This window comes from Ceratotherium simum, chromosome 7, assembly GCF_057802395.1.
Source record: "Ceratotherium simum simum isolate JZ-2026a chromosome 7, ASM5780239v1, whole genome shotgun sequence".
In the NCBI taxonomy this organism is placed as follows: Eukaryota; Metazoa; Chordata; class Mammalia; order Perissodactyla; family Rhinocerotidae; genus Ceratotherium; species Ceratotherium simum.
The window spans coordinates 13,547,839-13,568,587 of NC_141906.1; the positions used below are offsets into that span (position 1 = coordinate 13,547,839).

The window sequence follows — 20,749 nt, forward strand, 5'->3', positions numbered from 1 at the left end:
TGGGAGCAGGGTGTTGGAGGCCAGCACCCAGGTGGGTGGAATGGTCTTGGGGGAGGCCAGGTCTTGAGGCGCTGTCACTCCTCTTGTACTTGGAGGAGGAGGGTCTTGATACATGCTATCCCGTGTTTCGTCCACGCCCCCAGAGAGGAAGACGGTGCCTTTGTTTTCTCACCCGCCTGTGCCTTCACTCTCGACCTCGGAGAGCAAGCTGCCCCCGCAGCCCAGCCCTCCCACCACCCCGGTGCGGACCCCGCTGGAGGTCCGACTCTTCCCTCAGCTGCAGACCTACGTGCCGTACCGACCTCATCCGCTCCAGCTGAAGAAAGTGACGTCCCCCCTCCAGTCACCAACCAAGACTAAGCCCAAAGTGGTGAGTACTGATGACCCGGAGCTGAGCGCGTCATTCCTCTCCACCAGATGATTGTCCCTCTGTCCTCAGGTCAGTCTCTCTTGGGAGAGAAGCTTCTGGGGAAACTTGGGGAGATGGAAGCAGCCAGAGTCCTGAGCCATGAGCGGTTAAGGAATGGTAGGGCTCTGCCATTGTGCCTTAGACCCCCAGAACTGGAAGCGCCCTTAGAGATGGTGTAGCCCAACCCTCCCATTAGGTGGTTGGGAAAACTGAGGCCCAGCAAGAGGAAGTGACTGTGCTGAATAGGTGGACTTCGTGATCTGCACCATGCAAAGAGGTGTGCTGCCCCGTGTGGCGCTCCCTGCAAACCTGCAGTTATACAGGCCCGTGGGCTATGGGCTTGTTTCAGCAGAAAAGTATCCTTATCTTCACCTACAGTTGAGCACTCAGCTGGGTTGTAGGAAATGTTTGATCTTCACAATAACCTTAAGGAGTATAAGCAGGAAGGTCAGTATCCCCATCCCACAGATCAGAGAACTGAGGCCCAAAGGTGTTAAAATTTGTTGTAGGTCTCCATGTTAGTTAGCAGATCCAGTCCACATCTCCTGACCATTCTCTGTGCCATCTGCCATCTAATTGGGCATTCAGCCTAGGCCCTCAGGTCAGGTCTGTGGCCCATGTGGTTGCCTGGGCCAACACCTTGGCTTGCCTGGCATAGAGAGGGGTTAGCCTTTGGCAGAGTCTTGGAGCACGGGAGGAGACTTTAAGGAGATAGAAGATGTGGTCAGGTACCATGACAGCTCATGTCTCCAGGGCCAGGCCAACCTTGGCTGGAGAACATGAGGGGTCTGGTCCAAGTGACAGGGAAGTCATAGCAGAGGGGACCTTGGAATGGGGACCTCTAGGTCTTTGCCAATAAAGGCGTGGAGGAGCTTTGCCTGGGCACCATGTGTACCTAGGACCTCTGACGAGGTCAGTGTTCAGTGCTGGGTAAAACACACACGTTCCCATACCCAGCTCTTCACTGTCCACCTGCTTCCAGCCACGGCCCAGGGCTGGAAGACAGATGCCAGGACCCAGAGTCATTGTGAATTTCTCCATCTTGAGATCTCCTTTCCAATCCCAGATCTAAGAGGCATGGGGCACCAGCCACCAAACAGGAGACAGAAAAATAGCAGAACAGCAGGAATGGCTGGGGCAGATGCTGCTGACATAAGGCAAGATGCCTGCCGGCCGGGACGAGGAACAGAGGGAGAAGGTGCTAGCCTGGGAGCTGGACTGCATAGATTCTAGTCCTGTTCTCTCACTGGGTTCTTGAGCAAGGCCGATCTCCTCTCTGAGCCTCCTCAGTTTGCCCTTGTGCACAACAAGCAGCTTGGAATAGACGATGCCAGAGGCTCCTCCTCACAGCCTGGTCCTCTGTGGCTCAGGGCCAGGCTTTTCAACTTGGCTGAGCATCAGGGTCACCAGGGGGGTCTTCTCTCCCCTCCTTCTAGTAATGTGTGTGTGTTCACCAGTTGTACCATATTTTTGTTGTTGTTTGCTTGTTTAAAGTTTCTATTTGTGAAACAATGATTTCATCCTGAAATTGACATAAAACATGAGTATATAATTTAAGAAATAATAATAAAGAGATCACCCATGTTTTACCAACACCCAGACCAAGAAATGGAACTTCGCCAGCAACCAGAAGCCCTTGGGCCTTTCGGTCTCCTTCTGGTGCAGGCCCTGTCTCTGCCTCGTGCCTCCCCCGCCCCCCACCAGGTTTATTGAGAAATAATTGACAGCACTGTATAAACTTAAGGTGTATAGAAAATGACTTGATTTACATATATTGTGAAATGATTACCACAATAAGTTAACATTCATCATCTCATATAGATACGAAAAAAAGAAAAAAAAAAGTTTTTTTCCTTGTGATGAGAACTCTTAGGATCTACCATCTTAACAACTTTCTCATATATCATAAAGCAGTGTTAACTGTAGTCATCATGTTGTACGTTACATCCCTAGTACTTATTTATCTTGTAACTGGACGTTTGTACCTTTTGACCACCTTCCTCCAATTCTCCTGCCTCTTACCCTCTGCCTCTGATAACCACAAGTCTGATTTCTTTTTCTTTGAGGTTTTTTTTTTTCTTTTAAGATTCCACATATAAGTGAGATCATACTGTATTTGTCTTTCTCCGTCTGTCTGACTTATTTCACTTAGCATAATGCCTCAAGGTCCATCCACGTCACAAATGGCAGGATTTCCTTCTTTTTTATGGCTGAATAATATTGCATTGTATATGCACCACATCTTTATCCATTCATCCGTTGATGGACACTTAGGTTGTTTCCATGTCTCAGCTATTGTAGATAATGCTGCTGTAAACATAGGGGATATCTCTTCAACGTAGTGTTTTCATTTCCTTTGGATATATTCCCAGAAGTAGAATTGCTGGACCATATGGCAGTTCTATTTTTAATTTTTTAAGGAACCTCCATACTGTTTTCCATAGTGGCTGTACCAGTGCAGGCCCTTTCTGCCAGAGGTAACCACTATCTTGACTTTTTGGATAATTCCCATTATGTTTGCATCTCTAAACACTTTAATTTTGCTCATATGTAATACAGTCATGCACCGCATAATGATGTATCAGTCAGCGACAGACTACATATACAACAGTGATCCCATAAGATTAGTACCATACAGCCTAGGTGTGTAGTAGGCTATACCATCTGGGTTTGTGTAAGAGCGCTCTATGATGTTCGCACAACAATGAAATCACCTAACGATGCATTTATCGTTAAACGACACATGACTGTGCTGTATTTATTCTTTTGTATCTTGCATCTTTTCTTCAACATTATGTTTGTGAGATTCATCAACATTGTTGCATGTAACTATAGTTCTTTCATTTTTATTTGGCTTATTTTCTTGAATTTAATGTCTTTTTACTTTTTTATTAGATAATACTCAAACGGTACAAAATCAAAAGATATAAACAAGTATATAATAAATGTCTCCCATGTACCCTCTGTCTCTAGACATTCTATTTGCTTCAATCAAAGGCAATTAATGTTTTGTGTTTATCTTTCTGGGGAGCTTTTTAAAAATTGGTGATTCCGAGATCTTGTCAGGGTTGGAAACCACTGATGCTCAGAGAGCCTAATGGGTATCTTGGGTAGGCGGCTTAACTTTCACACAATAATGAAATGTGTTGCATTAGAAGAATGCTGATAAACCTTGGCAAAGCAAGCTTGCAGCACCCTTTCCTGAACTCTGCAAAATTCTGAAAAACAAAGCAAAATTAGACTAAGAAAAGAGGAGTTTAGGAGGAAGGAGTCTCCATGGTTCTTTGTCCCAGGAGTGGGTGTTCATGGCGGTCGGTCCAGGCTGTTTGTCTGTAAAGAGGCCACAGCCCTCAGAGCATTGTGGGTAGGGGCTTTCAAGGAAAATAGTTACATTCATCCTGGCCCAGGGAGTGGGCTGCAGGGTAGGCAGTGAGTCACCCGTCCTGACTGCCTATTCAGTCCCTGAGTCCGGAAGGAGGAAATATTTTGTAACCATGCACATTTCTGATAGGGCAGGAGGGTGTAGATTGTCCTTGCTCAGATCCCCAGCCTGCTGAAGGATCCAGGGACTGTGCAGGGACACTGAGCCGGCTCAGTCTGAGCACTGGAGTGGGGTAGACGATTGTTCTCCAGGTGTGGTGGAGGAGGTGCTGTCATAGACTGATGAATAAGTGCAGAGCTACCAGCCTGCTCCCCCTATGATGCGCTCCAAGCAAGTGGAGTCAACATGGACCCAAGAGACCTGAGTTCTGGATTTTGTATAGGTAACACTTGGAAAAATAGAAAATGTGTGAGTCAAAGGGAAGAATGGAGATAGAGCAGAGGCATTCCCCCTTCTTCAGAGGTCAACCAGGGGAAATGTTGGCATCTTTTGGCTGAAGTGGTCATGCTGTGCAGGCCTGAGGTGGCCTGCTCTGCCCTTTGGGCCACCACTCAGCGTCCTCCCTCGAGCTCCCTCTCACTGGACTCTGGTTCTTTTTCTGAGCAGGAAGATGAGGCACCTCCCAGGCCCCCACTCCCTGAGCTCTACAGCCCGGAGGACCAGCCCCCGGCCGTGCCACCTCTGCCGAGGGAGGCCACCATCATCCGGCACACTTCAGTGAGGGGCCTCAAGCGGCAGTCGGACGAGAGGAAGCGAGACCGGGAGCAGGGGCAGTGTGTGAACGGGGACTCGAGGGTGAGCAGGGAGGACCCCTGGGGTTGCCCCAGTGTGCTGTGGAGAGGGAAGGTGGCTGATGCAGGGCAGGAATGACAGCCTCAGACTCTGCCCACAGGTGGAGCTCCGGTCATACGTGAGTGAGCCTGAGCTGGCCACCTTCAGTGGGGACATGGCCCAGCCCTCCCTGGGACTCGTGGGCTCTGAGAGCAGGTACCAGACGCTGCCAGGCAGAGGTAAGGCAAGAATCTCCATGGAGTCTTTCTGGGAACCCCCACCACCACCACACCACTGCTCCCCAACCCTCACCCGGTACCTCGCACCCTTCTGCCTACAGCTGTGGGCAGCGGCTGTCAGGGAGGGCCTGTCCTTCCCTGATCTGGCCCACATCCTGATTCTCCTCTCCTATTACATCTGCCCCCAGGAACAATGATAATAGTAATTACTGTGAAGCCTGGCACTGTTTTAAGCACTTTATATTCACTTAGTTAATATCCGTAAGAATCCTATGAGGGAAGTACTGTTATTATCCCCATTTTAGAGATAAGAAAACTAAGGCTCAGAGAAATTAAATAACTTGCTAATTAGCCAGTAAATGATGGAGCCAGAGTACAATCCCAGTGTTCTGGCCCCAGAGCCACCGCCCCTGCAGGCTGGGATGTTGGGTGACTGCATCAGTTTGGCCATCTCAGGACCTCCCAAGGGTTTTTTCCTCTTCTGTGTCACTCTAAGACTCCATGAGTCCTTTCTTTAAACAAGCACACTTTTCTCCTCGTTTGGGCCTCCTTCTCACTGTCCTCCCCTATCCCTTCTGGATGGGGATGGGAGCAGCCTTAGGCCCTTAAGCTCACCCATACCCCATTTTCCCCATAGCCAGACCCTCTTCCTCAGAAATCCCCTTAAAGGGAGGCCTCCCAACCTTTCTGCATCTGGTCCTCCTGGAACCTGTGAGCAGGCTGACCGTGCTCCCTCACCTGATTTTCCTGTCTGCTCCCCAAGGTGGGAGGTCAAGTGCTTTCCCCCGTTGGCCAGGTGCGGAAGCAGGAGGACACACAGCCATGGTTCTGACACCTGCGGGGTCATGTGACTCCCAGCCCACCACACTGTCTAGGCTTGCTGTGGCCTGAGCTGGTCCCTGGAGGGTGTGCGCTCTGGATTTTGCTGAGTTGGATCCCAGCAGCCCTTGGCACTGTACCTGGGGACCCTGTTCCCTTCATTCATTACAGCCTAGAGGTGTTTTTCCATGGCAGTATTAGTGGTATCCTGGGCAGGACAGTTCTTTGTTGCTCAGGATTCTCTGGGCCATGCAGGGCATTGATCATTCTTTTTCCCATGTGCTAAATGCTGGTGGTGTCCTCAGTCAGTGTGTTGCCCCTTTCCAGATGTCAGGGCCACCCTTGGTGAGAGTCACGGCTAGTGGAGAAAGCTCAGGCTGTGGCACCAGCCAGGGTGAGATGATTCCTCTAGGCCATAGGACCCGTTCATGGGAAGCGCATGGTCAGTGATGTTCCTACCATGTGACCTTGGACAAGTTCCTTAACCTCTCTGAGCCTTAGATTACGCCCTTCTACAGTGGTCAGGTAATACTTACATTGTAGGGCCAGTGGGACAAAATCTGTATAAAACACCTAGCACGGTGCCTGCCTGTTACATAGTAAATGCTCAATAAATGTTTGGTCCCTTCTTTCCCTTCATTCATTTATTCTTTCAGTCAGTTGGTCAACCAGGCATTGTTGAATTTGCAATCTAGTCAGACAGGTATGTTGACACTGTGGTCAGTGCAGTAACCAGTGAATATACTGGGGATATAGGGGATAACTGATACTGCCTGGGGCACTTCAGAAGCCTTCACACAGGCAAGGCATCTAAGTTGGGTCGTGCAGGATGCCTAGGAGTTCATCAGGAAGAAGGGATAAAGGGCATTCCTACCTCTCCATCCTTTTCACCTGCCAAGCAGCCCAGGTCTTCTGCATGTGAGGGAAGATGAAGGTAGTTCACAGATTTGCAGGGACACTGTCCCCCACTGGGGACAGAGGGCAGCCCTGGGCTGGCCCTTTATCCTCTACCCGGGGCCTTGCTCGTCCAGGCCCTGGGGAGGAAGAAGAGTGGGTTGCTGGCTGCGCCCTTGTGGTTCCCTCACAGGAGTGGGAGGTGATTAGGGAGGGGCTGCTGGCCTGTCTGCCCCGTCACAAATATAGTTGCATTTCTCTTTCCTCACTAAGGGCTCTCAGGGTCCACGTCAAGGCTCCAGCAGTCGTCCACCATTGCTCCCTACGTCACCCTCCGGCGGGGTCTCAATGTGGAAAGCAGCAAGGTGACCTTCCCTGTGAGTGTCCTTGAGAGGTTCTCCAGGGGCTCACTGCTCCCTCATGCACAGAGGGAATGGCTATGAGGTGGACTATGACTGGCGATCCTGTGGGCCCTGGGGATGGCCTTTGAGGTGACCTCAGCCGCTCCTGAGCTCAAGGTCCCTGTCACCATGTGCTCAATGATGCCTTCCCCACTGCCCACCAAGAGAGGCATTACACTGCCCTGTTTCCTGAGGACCTACCTTTCTCTCCAGTCTGTCAGGCTTGGAGGAGGGAGCCCAGGAAATCTGCACCCTGAGTTCTGGCCCCATAGTATGCTGCGTGTGTGCCCAACTGGACAGGCCTGGGCCTTAGTGTCTGCATCTGCAGAATGGGGTGCTGCCATGGGAGCAGGATAGCAGGGGTATCATGTCCATGAGTGTGCTTAGAGAAAGTGGTTCTCTATGGCAAGAGGAGCCCAACTAGAGTGTGAGTGTATGAGTGTGTGTGTATGTGTGTGTGAGAGAGACAAAGAACGGGAATGAAGCCAGCAGGGTGGCTGCCCTCTGTGTTCCCAGCCCAGCAGCTCTGTCTGTCTTGCACCCTCCTGTTCCTCAGAGACCCAAGAGTGCCTTGGAGCGCCTGTACTCAGGGGACCACCAGCGGGGCAAGATGAGTGCGGAGGAGCAGCTTGAGCGCATGAAGCGGCACCAGAAGGCCCTGGTCCGGGAGCGCAAGAGGACGCTGAATCAGGGAGAGAGGACGGGTCTGCCCTCGTCCCGCTACCTCAGCCAACCGCTCCCTGGAGATCTCGGCTCAGTATGTTAGGAGGGTCCAGGCAGGTGGGGCTGGGACAGGGAGCAGAGCTTCCTCGAGTCTCCCAAACACAAGCATGTCATGTCACACCTCTGAGAGAGTGAGCCACTGACCTAGATGATTCAGAGAACACCCCACGGACTGTTTGTCCACAACCCAGGCCGCGTGTGTGACCTGGTCAGAGGGTGACCCACAACCAGAGCAGGAGTGAGGATGTCATGGCAGGAGCCTAGGAGCAGAGAAAATGTCCAAAGTCAGTCCTCCGAGCTGAGCTTGAGAGAGGCCTTTGTAGGCCTTCGGAGTCTCGCGGCTGAATCAAGGACTTGGGAATACAGGGTTCGAGAAGTGGAGGAGGAAAAAGGTAGTATGATTTGATGAGGAGCACAAGCCAACCAGCCTCTCAAACCTCCAGGCGGATGTCCTGTGGGGCAACTGAGCACAGGGTCGTGTGGTCTCCAGGCTGTGGTCTCCCACAGCTTGTGGTGCTGACAGGCCTCGTGGTGCCCCAGGAGAGCCAGGGAATCTGCTTCCCCCTGGTGGTGCTTCCAGGCACTGCACCCTGCCCACAGTCGCCTTAGGTCTCTTTTGGAAACATTCCACGTGACTTCTCTGTTGTTTGAAATCAGTGTTTCCAGAGACCTCTAGCCTGACTGTTCTTTCCCTAATTCATTGCACAAGCTCTTTTGCTTTTAGTATTACCGCTCATTGCCTCTAATCCTGCCTGATTGTGTTTACAGGAGCTTCTAGTTTGCGTTGAACATTCTCTAACTGGCCTGTGCTCTTTGTTACCAGGCTTATAATAGCAGCTCTTGTCTCTGTAGCCTAGCGAGCACTCCCGTGTGTGACTCACCTTTCTCCTGTCCCCTTCATGCAGGCCTACTGACTCGTAATTTACTCATCCCAAAAGCCACCCCGCAAGGCTGAGCCAACCCACTGTCTGAGGGCCGTGGTCATTGGCAGAGGTCTGGGCATTATGAATTTATCAAAGTCCATGCCTTACATCTGGACAGTAGACGCGGACTTCAGAGATTGCACATTTGAATAAATTCTACCAAGTCTAAGGTGGTTTGGTTTTAATTTCTCCAGTCCCGTTGCACAATTTCTTATGGAAAACTTTTTGTTTCTAGTATTTAATAATTGAACAGATAGCAAGATATATTATGTTCTGTATTCAGAGGGCCTCTACAGGTTTTAGCTCAGACACCAAAGGGGTAAGACCCAGGACACTCATCCTGAGAAGCTGTAAAGCCAGTAACTTCATCTTTATGAGCAAATGTCGTATGGGGTAACATTGACCTTCTCCAACCTGATGTCTCAAATGTAGAAAGATAATCTAAAATCATAACTTGAATACCTTGTAATTTTTTTCTTAAAAAAGACTTGTGTAAGTCTCTGCATCAACGCCAATAAACGTGTTGCTTAATGATAATGGATTGGCGTGGTTCTTCCCCAGGATGCATTTGAGAGTCTAGTGAACTTTTTCTGTTTGTGGAAACAATCAGGCTGGGTTTAAATGAGGACTTGTCTCTATTCGGGCACTCGTGAGCGTGTAAGAAAATGTGCTTTTCTTTGTGAATCATTAAATTAATTTTTCATCCCTGAGACTTCAACTGCCTAATCCTTTCATACTGTGACTGGAAACCAACACCTAGGAGCGACTACATTGGTTTGGAGTCAGTATCGAGAGCTTGTGCATGGATGAGGGAAATATGCTGATATGGCTATGGGTCTGGGGCGGCTTGAAGGGGCATCAAAGACCGTTTGACTGCTTGGGGCTCTTTGAGGTGGATGGGGTGGGAGGGAGGAGGCGATCTGGGGTGGAGAAGCATCTGCTTGGCTCCTGCTCAAGAGAAGAGAGGCTTTGAGCCTGTTCCCTCTTGACAACCAGCTCAGCGTCAAAGGCCTGTGAGGACGCGGGCCGAGGTGATTAGGAAACCATCACAGAGCCGCGCAGTTGTGCTTGGGTTGTAAAATGGCCAAGTTAGACTTTCCTCTGTGAAGAGACGCTTGTTACAAAGTTGATACTGAGGAACAGCCTTAGAAATGTGTTTGATTTGGCATTTCAACTTTACATGGCTTCAGTTTTTCTAACTTGAAACATCTGCCCCCAATAGATGTCAGGGTACAATAGATGCCGTGGTACGGTAGGTGCTATGGTACACAACGGTTTCTCTGCCTCACTGGTCCCAGCTGCTCCTGCTTGGACCTCCCCAGCCCCACTGTGGGTGCAGTATCCCCACCCCTAAATGTATCACGTTGGGAGTACCCATTAGAGAGGCCCTTGGCTGTCCTGTTTGCTTACCAGGGCCTCAAGGGGCTTGTTTTTTTCATTATTCCTGAGCTGGGGCATATGGCTCCTGAACCGGAAAGCCTTCCATGAGCTGTGGGCAACACAGTGGCAAATCCCTTCCGTGGAGCTCTGTCCCAGGTTCTGTTTTGGGGTCACCCTCTCGGAGCTGCAGACCTCCTGTATCGCTGGGGACCATTGTGAGTCTGAAGTCATGAATCTTAGACCTGTGCCCTGGGGGTGCATGTTTGAACCCTCGGGGGGCCCATATCAGAGAGAGATCAGCAGTCTGGAATCAGGCCGTGTAAGGGGAGCAGAGGCCTGGTTCTCCCTTACGCAGTTACAGCAGGAACCGTCTGTGTCAGGTCTGCTGCCTTGTTTTAGAGATGAGGTTGAGGTCCGTGATCACACAGGTTTTCCTTGATGGCCACAGGCCCATCTTCTCGAGGACCTCAGGGCCTGCGAGACCCAACCACATGGGGCCCGGAGTGGCCCTTTGAGCAGTCAGGACTACATTTAACCCTCTTGTTCTGTTGCCAGTGGAAGCGCGAGCAGGACTTTGACCTGCAGCTGCTGGAGCGGGCCGTGCAAGGGGAAAGGAGGGACAAGGAGGAGAATGGCTGGCTGAAAGTGCAGGCCGTGCCTGTCACTGAGTTGGACCTGGAACCACAGGACTATGACTTGGACATCAGCAGAGAGGTGAGGGCACGGGCTTCCTTGGTGCCCCCAGAGGCACAGCCTCTGGCTCCCAGCCTGATCCACCCTCCCAGTGGCACTGGGGCCTGTTGTCCTGAATGAGGACAGGGCTGAGCTTCAATGTGGCCCAGGAGAATGGATTGAGAGCAGCTTGAAGCAATACAAAGAACCCAGGCGTTTTGATGCAGGTTCAAATCTCTCTCTCTCTAATTTGGGGCAGGTCATTTAACTTCTCTGTGCCTCGGTTTCCTCGACAGTAACGTGGGTTGTGGTGAGGATTAAGTGACTCATCACGTTGCCCAGAGAATTAGCAAAGATCAGAAGTCCTGAGCACAGGGCCTGGCACATAGTAGGCACATGATGAGGTAGTTGTTATTGTAATGTTCCCTGGAGAACCACTTTGCAACTGGCCAGTCAGGCTGACTTGGGCAATCAGACTTGGGGAAAAAGGGGGGCAGGTTTGAAAATCACAGGTGAAATTTCCAGCCATGGCAGAGGCGGGGAGCCCTGCGTAGTTCTGGTCTGAATTCTTCTGGCGCCCTCTTGTGGCTCAAATGCGTCATGACAAGGCAGGCCCAGGAAAGCAAGTAACCACTGGATCCCTACCAATGGGAAGGTCTCTGCCCAAGGGAAAAGAAAGGGAATCAGAGGGTGACAGACTCAGGGTGTCTCCTGTGGCCTATGTTGTGCCATTCGTAAGCTCTGTCACGCAGAGTCTCCGGCTGTTTGGTTCAGCTTTGTGTGCAGTGGGCGCGAGGCCGGGCACACAGTAGGCGTTCTGTAAAAGTCTGCTGAATGATGACTCTGTTGGATGAGGCGCACAGTGGCCCACGGGTATCCCAGGAACATTTGTACAAGGACTTGGCCTGCCCTGAAACTGTGCGAGAGGACATGCTCTCACCCCCTGAGGGGTGGGTTCTTCAGGGTGTGGGCAAACTGGCGCCTGTGGACTTGCCGAGTTCTGGGGTCAGCTGGGGCTCCAGGGGTTAAGAAGGCCAGTCCCCTGCCCTCAGACCTTTTTTCTTTGGCACCTCTGAAGCAGCCAAAGGTCTGTACTCTCTCAGATTCACAAAAGAAGCTTCTACCCACTGCCTTGGCAGTGGAAGTATGTTTTACGGTGTTCTAATTGGCGTGCCAGCCAGGGGAAAAGTCCTTCCTTATCTCTAACCTAGATCACTCCTGCTACAATGTAATCTACTTCCTTCCTCTGGATCTGCCCGTATTGGAAATAACAGAGAAGAGCTTATTTCTTGCTATGTTTCACCAGAATGAAAGGTCTCCATGGATTTAAATTCAAGTCCAGATTTGTCCTGGGATTGGATTTAGCTTGTCTTTAGAAGCTTCAACCAGCCTGGTTTTAATGCTCTCATAGTTTGCAGAGGAAAAAATTCCCTGGGGTATGCAAAATTGCCTTTGGCATTCTTAGCCTTTGGCATTTGAGATTTCACCAAGCTGATGTTACTACTGGTTCGTGTCGGAGACGTAGGGGGAGTCAGGGCCATTTTCCTCTTGAAAGCAATAGTTACAGCACGGCTGCCTCCCATCTAGATTGGAGGAGGTTTTGTAGGGATAGAAAGCACTATCACTTCCTTTTATCCACCCATCCACCCACTCACCTACTCATCCATCCATCTGCCTGCTCGTCCACCTGCCCACCTACCCATCCAAGGAGTATTTGCTGAAGGGCTGCTAAGTGCAGGTCCCTGCACTGGACAGCGGAGAGACAACAGAAGACAGGAGGAAGTAAGGGGTTTGTGGGGGAGGGTCAGGGAGGCCTCCTGGAGGTGAGGCCAGAAGGATGAGAGAGAGTCTCTGCAGCAAAAGGAAGAGCATCCCAGGCAGAGTCTGCACCGTGGGTCGTTGTGGCTGAGAGGCTGTGGGGCTGACCTTGGGGGTAGCATTAAGGATGGTTCTTGTCCTGAGGGCTTCTGGCCTAGTTGTTTTGCTTTCCCTCTTCCCTGCCCTCAGCCTGTAGGAGGGTGTCTGGGATGGTGGAGAGAACATGGGCTTTGGAGTCAGATCCCAGCTCCGCAGTGGACCGCTGTTGTGATCTTAGCGAGTCCTTAACCTCTGTGGGCTCCGTGTGCTTCCTCACACTGGGGATGGGGCAGGGAGCGGGTCCCCCACCCAGACATCTCAGCTGTCCCTCCACTGCCTCTTGGTCTTCTCCTCAGCTGTCCAAACCGGAGAAGGTCTCCATCCCCGAGCGTTACATAGAGCTGGATCCTGAAGAGCCACCCAGCCTTGAGGAGCTGCAGGCGCGGTATCGCAAAGCTGAGAAGATCCGCAACATCCTCGCCCGCTCCAGGTCAGCCCTCGCGCTGCCAAGTCCTGGCAGCCTGCTAGGCCCGACCCCGGGGGTGTGTCAGGCCAGCTGGGGTACATGTGTTTTGCCAGGCCTCCGTCTCAGGGAAGTCCGACTCATTGGAAGGGGCAGGCTGGCTCTCAGCATGTCACCCACAGATCAGCAGGGAAGCTTGCCTAGGTCATCTGGGAAGTCCTGAAATACTCGGAGGGCCTGTCCCATGTCTTGTGACCCTGGCAAGTGTAGGGAGTGGAGCTGAGCACAGCAGTGAAGTGAACAAAGCCGTGGGTGTATGGGGAGTAGCACACACACCCTTGTCTAGGGAGAAAGTGCTTTTATCTGATGCCCCCCAAAGGAGGGGCCAGAGAGCCCCTCCTCCCCTGAAGCGGCTGCAGGGGTGGTGAGGGCCCATAGCCTGCTTTCTGGCCCTCCTGCAGCATGTGCAACCTGCAGCCCACATCGGGCCAGGACAGGAACAGCGTGGCCGACCTGGACTTGCAGCTACAGGAGCAGGAGCGCATCATCAACATCTCCTACGCCCTGGCCTCCGAGGCCTCCCAGCGCAGCAGGCAGGTGGCAGGTGAGGCCGTGGATGCTGGTCTCCAAGGCTGGGTCCCACTCGCTGCTCCTTGGGGCTCGGGGCCCGGCATGGTTTGTCAGGGAGTCAGCAGAAAACCAGGTGTCAGGCATGGTAGTTGCAAGCCAGTGGTGTGTTCTGTCCCGTGAGCACCGCAGGGTGAGGTGGTGGAAGGTGAGGTGGGGCAGGCCAGGCAGTGGGGGAACTGGAGCGCAGAAGTGGCAGAGGAAAGAGGTCCAGGAGAGCGTGTGTCGAGCTCGTTAATCTGGGAGTGGTGCTGCTGTTCAGCTTTCTCTGAGATTGCGGGTGAAAAACAGGTTTTTCAGGCCCCTGAGCCAAGAGGCCAAGGCTAAGGTTTCTGGTCTCATGAAGAAGGGTGCAGGAAAGCCATTGGTGCTTGAATTTCTTGCTGGGGCAAGGCACAGGGGGGTCCCTCTAGCCCTTCCTGGGACCCCTGCTTTCGTCCGCAAAATAAAGCCACTGTTATCTTCTCAGAGTGGCCTGTGCCAGAATGCTAGACTTGGGAAATGGGACTGTGCTGGCCAGTGGGGAAAAAATACCACAAATGGGAGGGTGTGTGTGTGTGTGTGTGCACGTGTGTGTGCGTGCGTGTGTGTGTGTGTGTGTGTGTGTGTGCGTGTGAAGGCTTTCTCTCCCAACCAGGAAAGAGACTCATGGCTCCTCCCTCCACCCACATCTCCCCCCCAACCCCCGTGTGCCCTCACAGTTCACCTAGCACTGTTTCCCCCCAGGGGCAGAGGCCACTGTGTGTCTTGGAGGTGCCCTTGGCCAGAGGTGTTCTAGGCCTTCTGGGGAGGGGGTGGTCAGAGAGCCTGAAATGGTGTCACAGCCCCACCAAGCCTCCAACTCTAGCCAAAGGGTCTGGAAGCGACCAAGGGTGGGGCCTGCAGGGCCCAAAGGTAACTGGCCCTGGGGAGTCTAGTTTGGGAGCAGAGCTTGAACATCCCCTCAGGAAGCCATGGGAGTGACTGAGGACAAGGGGAAGCCTGTTCTCTGTCCCTCGCACCCTGATCCTGCAGAGTCTCTGAAATCCCTACCGTCCTGACTCCCTTGGAGGACATGCTGAGTGGGCCGAGAGGCAGTCAGTGTGGCATTCTGTGACTGGGGAGACCGTAGGTGGCTCACCCAGACCCCTCCTCCTTATGATCCTGGGGGCTCCCTGTGACCCATCTCGGGGCACATGTCGAGGGTTTCAGCAGGGGCTACTCCCCCATCATGAAGCACCCTCCTCTTTGGCCTGTGCTTGCTCTGCCTGTGTGGACCTCCAGTCCTTGGCCTCCTCACCACCAGTGTGCCCCAGACCAGACCCCTGCGGGTAGTTAGCAGAGCCTCCCTCACTCTCCTGTGCTGCAGCCTTTCTTCACTCTTGCTCCCTCTGTCCATCTCAGAGACATAGCTGGGAACTGCAGGCCGGTCCCAGCCAGCCCCCACCAGGGCCCATGGATGTGCCCCCTAAGCCCAGGCCATTAGTGGTGGGCAACGGTGCCCACCCCAGCTCTGCCCGCGTCCGGTGCTGTGGGAGTGGACAAGGAGCCTAACACACCGCTTAATTCCTGTGTGCCCGTCTAGCGCAGCAGCTGGCCCTCCTCCCGCCTAAAGCCCCCCTGTCCTCCAGGACGGTGCCACCTTACCCCCCCTTAAGCAACGGACTCCACTACACCTTTGTCTAACACCTTCCAAGTAAGAGCCCCTGCCTGGCGTGCCCCCTCCCTTAGTGCTGAGCATGCCCCTCCCCGCTGCTGAGACATTGCAGTGCCACCTGTGATGCTTTCTTCCGCTGGCAAAGCGGCCGCTGGGGAGACCGCCCTGGACCGGCAGGCAGGTGGGGACTGATGTTTTTTAGGGACTCGACCCTCAGTGGCTCCGATACATAGAGACTGTGTGATCCCAGCCGCCTGCCTTCCTGAATCTCAGGAGCCAGAACTGCGCCCCTCCCCACCCTGCTCTCCTTCCTGCGCAGCCTGACGCCCCACGGGACGAGCGCAGGCCAGGTGGCCAGCTTCAGGGGCAGCGGGGGTGGGAAGCAAGAGTTACATCTCGGCCTCTTGGGGCTTTGGCCAAAGAAACCAAATAAGTGGAGACTGGAAAAAGTCCAGTTTTACAGATGGGGAAACTGGGGCCCAGTGAGGGGGTGGGGGCTCACTCCAGGTCACACAGAATGGGGATGAGAGCAGGGACTAGGACTGCCTTTTAGTCACTTGAGGACCTTAGGAGGGAGAGGAAGGGAAGCTTCGGGGGGAAGCTGCCCAGAGCAATGTGAAATTGGCCCACAGCCATTCAGAATGTTCTGGCACCACCCCACTAAGTCCTCCCTATGTGAGCATTTAGTGAAGAGGCAGCGTGGGGTTAGAGAAGAGTACTGGAACAGGAGTCAGGAGGCGTGGCGTTTGGTCCAGTCTTGTGGTGAGTGCTTGGCCTGGGCCTGTTGCTTCTGAGCCCAGTTGCCTCACCTGGACGGGGGGAGTCAGATCAGCAGTCCTTTCCCTGACATACCATCTCACTAACATTTTGTAGGGTTTTCCCCTGTCTTTGCCTTACCTACACTTATGGGCACCATTGTTGAGTACCTACTGTGTGCCAGGCACTGTGCTAAGCATCTCCTCTGATCCACACAACAACCCTATGAAGATATTCACTCCCATTTTACAGGTGAGGAAACGAAGCTCAGAGACCTTGAGGGACTTGCCCAAGGAGTCACAGCTGTAAGTTTCAGAGCCAGGGTTTGAGCCCCTCCGGTGCGAGTTCAGAGCCTTTATTTTCCATCACCACGCGTGGACTCATCTGGGCCACCCCCAGGAGCTCTCGGTGTTTGGAGAAGGGAGTGAAGTGAGGGACAGAGATCCTGTGCACTAGGGGTGGGAGCCATGGTTTTGGTAGGTGTCCTGCAGCCTCGGAGCAGGGTCGGCCTGCCCCACCAGCCTGAGGGCGGAGGACAGAGGTCGGCCTGTGTGGGCCAGGCTCTCGGGAGGTGTGGAGTAGGGACCCTGTGACTGAGGAACCACAAAGAAACGCTCCAGCCAGGTCCTGCTGGGGCCCTGGTAGGGTGTGTGGTTTTCTGGAGATCTGAGCCTGGTGACGCGACCCACGCCACAGAGGGGCAGGGGGAGGCTTTGTTCCTCCCAGCTTTTGGCAGCCCTGGCTGTATGATAGGCTGTTCATGCTCTTTGCAGAGCACACCCACATTTCCTCCTCATCAGGAGGTGAGTATGATCATCTTGTTTTTAGATTGAAAAAACAAGGCCTATGGAAGCTGAGAGAGTCACCCAGAGGCCTCAGTGAGTGCAGGGCAGGGCCAGACCTGGACCGCAGGGTCTTCTTTGCTCGGGCCTTTTGCCCTGTCAGAGCAGGGACCCAGTCTCGGGGTCAGCATGTGTCTGACAAACTTCCTAGAAGTGCTAGGGGTGGAGGGAGGGTGGGGCCAAGTGCCAGGAGTCCTAGCAGCTGAGGGTCCCCCAGCAGCGGCCGCATTGCCCCAGCTCCCTGCTCTGCTGCTCTCTGTCTGTCAGCCTGTCTGCCATTGCCTGTCACATGTGTGCACAGACATGCCCATGGCCTGCTCCTCAGATCGGACAGGGTCCTGCCAGCCTCTCATTGTCTCCTGTGCTTTTTGCCAGCCCAGGGTGTGACTGACCCGTGACCCAGCATGCAGAGAAGCCTGGAGCCAGAGGCCCAGTGGAACCAGCTTCCTCCGAGAAGATTGACCTTTCCTCTCCCAAGGAAACCCCTTCCAGCTAAGCAGGGGTTCTAGCTGGAGAAAGGAGCAGCCCACCAGCTGTGGGGCATTCACCATAGGGCTAGGTCTAACACCCGCCACTTGTTTTAGTTCAGACTCCTTTTTACATATGACAGAGGCACTTTTGATACACACTGTAAAATACTGACACTGTATTTTAGAATGAGAATATATTTTATAATGTTCACCTCAAGGGCTGAGTGGCTGGAAAGTTGAGGGTGCGGGATTTTGGAGCTGCACATACAGATCCAGGTACCCTTTGGGTGGGGGGCCGTGGGGAAGGCAGGGCAAGCAGAGACCAATCAACATCCGCTGAACTCAGGTGAAGGCTGGATTGGAGAATGTGCTTCCAGTGGGTTCCAGTGTTAGGCTCGTTGGTGTGCTGTTGGGGGAAGAGGGGCCCTTGGCTGCAGAGATCAGCCGTCCCTGACTGGTCTTATGACAGCTGTGGAGCGTGAAACTCCACTAGGATGGCACGTGGAGCCCCAGTCTGCTGTGCCTTGGCCCTTGGGTTTGGTTCAGGGGCTACAGTGCATTCAAGAGCTTTGGCTCCCAGCCCACCCATGAGGTTCTCTCAGCAAAGGGCTCTTCTCAGAAAGAAAAAAGCAGTTTGCTTAAATTTTAAGAAATACACTTTAAATGCAGAAAAGGTGAGAGGAAGCACCTTTTATTGTATCAAAAGCAATAAACTCCACACTGGGTGGCATCTGCCTCCAGCTCCCTGACTGCATAGTAGGCCGTGATGGGAATCCTGGGGTCTGTGCGGCCTGCCGTGGAGAACGGAGGTCCGCTTCCCCGGGACTTGGTCTGGTGGCAGGAGGGCAGGCAGGTGCCCCCACCATCCCTGGTGGCCGGCAGCCAGCAGGGCCACAATGGCAGGACTGTGACTTGACTTCCAGCCCGAAATGGGGAGAGGACTGCCACGCCAGGCCCAGTGTTTGTGGTCCTTTATTTAAGTCGTGAGCTCGTGATAGTCTGCGTACAGAAAATGGTGTTTAAAAAGAAAAAAAAACTCCATTGGGTAGAGCCACACTTTAAAATGAAAATTTGTCTTTGACTATGGTCAGGAAAAAAATCTTGAATATATTTAGAAGTTGCTGTCTATTTTTAACTAACTCCATATGCTGCCAGTATCGACTTCATGACATTTGCCAAAATAAGATTTTATTTTTGTCTTTATAAGATTTTGTTGGAAAAATGAAATGAATATTTTGCAAGAAAACATTAATTTAAATAAAAGTGTAATGGTTTGCAAAAAAAAAATGTGATGTACAGATTAAAATATTAACCTGATATGCTTCCTGCTTCTTACTGGCTGTGTTCTCATGAGTGGCCTGGTTTTTTTTCCATTTCTTTGGAAAATCCCCAGCGTCAGCTCTTGATCCTGCTTGAGTCCACCTATGAGAATTTTCTCCTGAGGACAGTTCCTTGACACTTGATTGACTTTGGAGGCCTGGAGGAAGAAGGCCCGTGCTCCTGGGCCCTTGGTTGGGCATCAGCAGCTGCTCAGGATGGTCCCCCACCCCACCCATCCCTGTGGAGGAGGTGCCAGGCTGTGGACTCCCGTGTGGGCTGGTTTTGGCAGGCGGACTGCAATCCAAGATAGCAGGAGGGACGCCACAGGCCCCCTTCCAATCCACACGCCACTGGCTCTTTCCAGTGAGGCGGGTTAGTGACGGACCATTGCAAACTGGATTTGTGTTTAATTCGTTTTGACTTGTAACGCAGGCTTAAAACAGAAGGCAAGAGGCCCGTTTAGTTTAGGGATGTGTATGTTTCCAAGTTGTTGTTGTGGTAGCTTTTCTGTCTTGCCAAGAAGAGCACCCGAGGTTTAGAGTGACTCTCCAGCTATTTCAACTGGGGAAAATAGATCCCAGAGCATTCTGAACAGGGGGCACTGCGCTTTTTCAGCTACTGATCTCTTTGAATTTTAAAATAAAAAACGCTCCCCGGTTTTAAGCATTACTTGGAGATAGTCTCCATAACAGATGAAAGTGGGGATGAGGGACGGATTCCTCCGTAACTGAGTGCAAAGGCAAAAAAGGTATGGAGGCAACACCCCACCCAGGGTGGCCGCCTGCAGGCATTGTCTCTGCGAAAACGTGTCTGGTGTTTTTACTGTTGGTCTCAGTTTCTGTTTCACACACACAATCCTGTGTCAGAGGGAACATGGTGACTCTAACTGTTCTCTCCAGCTCCGGCAGGGAGGGGGGGTAGCCTGTTCTGTAAGAATCGTGGCCCAAATTTCAGTCTACAGAGAGCATGACACTCCCTCCACTCAAACCCCCTGAAGAGCACATGTGGTTTGGAAAAGGCACGCTCCAGCTGCGTCACGTGTAAGGGGCAACATGGCCTGGCCCCCTCAAGAGGACTCTTGTTACCTGAGGTAAGATGGGGCCATGTGTGAAAGTACTGGCTGGCAGGGACCCTACTGGTGGGGACGACTTTGGGAAACCACGTGGCCCACAATTCCAGCTTCGCTTCTTTTTTTTTTTTTTTGTGAGGGAGATCGGCCCTGAGCTAACATCTGCCAATCCTCCTCTTTTTGCTGAGGAAGACCGGCCCCGGGCTAACATCCATGCCCATCCTCCTCCACTTTATATGGGACGCCGCCACAGCTTGGCTTGCCAAGCAGTGTGTTGGTGCGCACCCGGGATCCGAACCGGCAAACCCCAGGCCACCGTGCACGCACTTAACCACTGCGCCACCGGGCCGGCCCCCCAGCTTTGCTTCTTTACAGGGAACCACAAGGCCTGAGCAGAGTTTGAAATGATGGGATTGAAGTTGACAAAGGGGACGTGAGCAGGCTTCTGCTTCCGTTTACTAACATGAACTCATGAGTTTAAGTCTACCCTGGGCCCAGGTTGAGCCCAGGATATCTTATCTAATTTTAGCAAGAGCCGGTGAGAATATTTTAGGATCTGGTATGAAACAGGCTGGGAATAAAATCTTTTCCTAATCCCCACTGGAGCCTCCTGAACTGCCCAGATTCTCAACATGTCCAGGGCATCGTTTCAGTGATTAAAGCTGAGATGTACGTGCGCTTGTGAGTACGCATGAAGTAAGATGTGCCCAGACTGATGGAGATGCTGAAAAAAAGCATTTTCTTTGCTCCCTAAATTCACTTTTCTCCCTGCCCTGGTGTCTGGCTGTGGGGTGGAAACTGCGCCTTGCCCCTTCCCTTCCCTCTACCCCCTTGGCTGCCTTCAGTTAAGCTGGGTTCTCCAGAATTTTTCTGGCTACTGCAGGTCGTAGCCCAAGGCCAGGGAAGCCCCTGTCTGCCAAGGTTGGCTTAGGGAAGGAAGGTGTAGGGGGTCGGGGGTATGCAGACCCTCACAGCCAGACAAGAGCCCACTGGGGCTTTGGAATTTCCCCCCAACTGCAGTACGATACTCCGTGGCAGGTCCTTTTGTGTTCTCACCAAGGGTGGGAAAGAAGCAGCAAATTATTTGTCTAATCCA

General features: G+C 52.7%; 1 protein-coding gene across 15 annotated transcripts in view; it reads left to right on the forward strand.

Annotated features, from left to right (window-relative positions):
• Positions 1-18,581, forward strand: part of PLEKHA7 (pleckstrin homology domain containing A7) — a 214,460-nt gene extending 195,879 nt beyond the window's left edge. For 9 of the 15 annotated variants that reach the window (XM_087433165.1, XM_087433152.1, XM_087433164.1 and 6 more), the window contains 10 exons: positions 144-370; positions 4,398-4,586; positions 4,684-4,801; positions 6,788-6,891; positions 7,472-7,672; positions 10,497-10,655; positions 12,827-12,960; positions 13,395-13,537; positions 15,125-15,235; positions 17,170-18,581. In XM_087433165.1, the coding sequence (XP_087289291.1) occupies positions 144-370; positions 4,398-4,586; positions 4,684-4,801; positions 6,788-6,891; positions 7,472-7,672; positions 10,497-10,655; positions 12,827-12,960; positions 13,395-13,537; positions 15,125-15,225 (1,376 nt within the window). In that variant the 3' untranslated portion in view covers positions 15,226-15,235; positions 17,170-18,581. Of the gene's footprint in view, positions 1-143; positions 371-4,397; positions 4,587-4,683; positions 4,802-6,787; positions 6,892-7,471; positions 7,673-10,496; positions 10,656-12,826; positions 12,961-13,394; positions 13,538-15,124; positions 15,236-16,204; positions 16,258-17,169 lie in introns of those variants that run through there. The other 6 variants (XR_015552664.1, XM_087433153.1, XM_087433155.1 and 3 more) reach the window with 6 other exon arrangements.
• Positions 18,582-20,749: the final 2,168 nt, after the last annotated feature.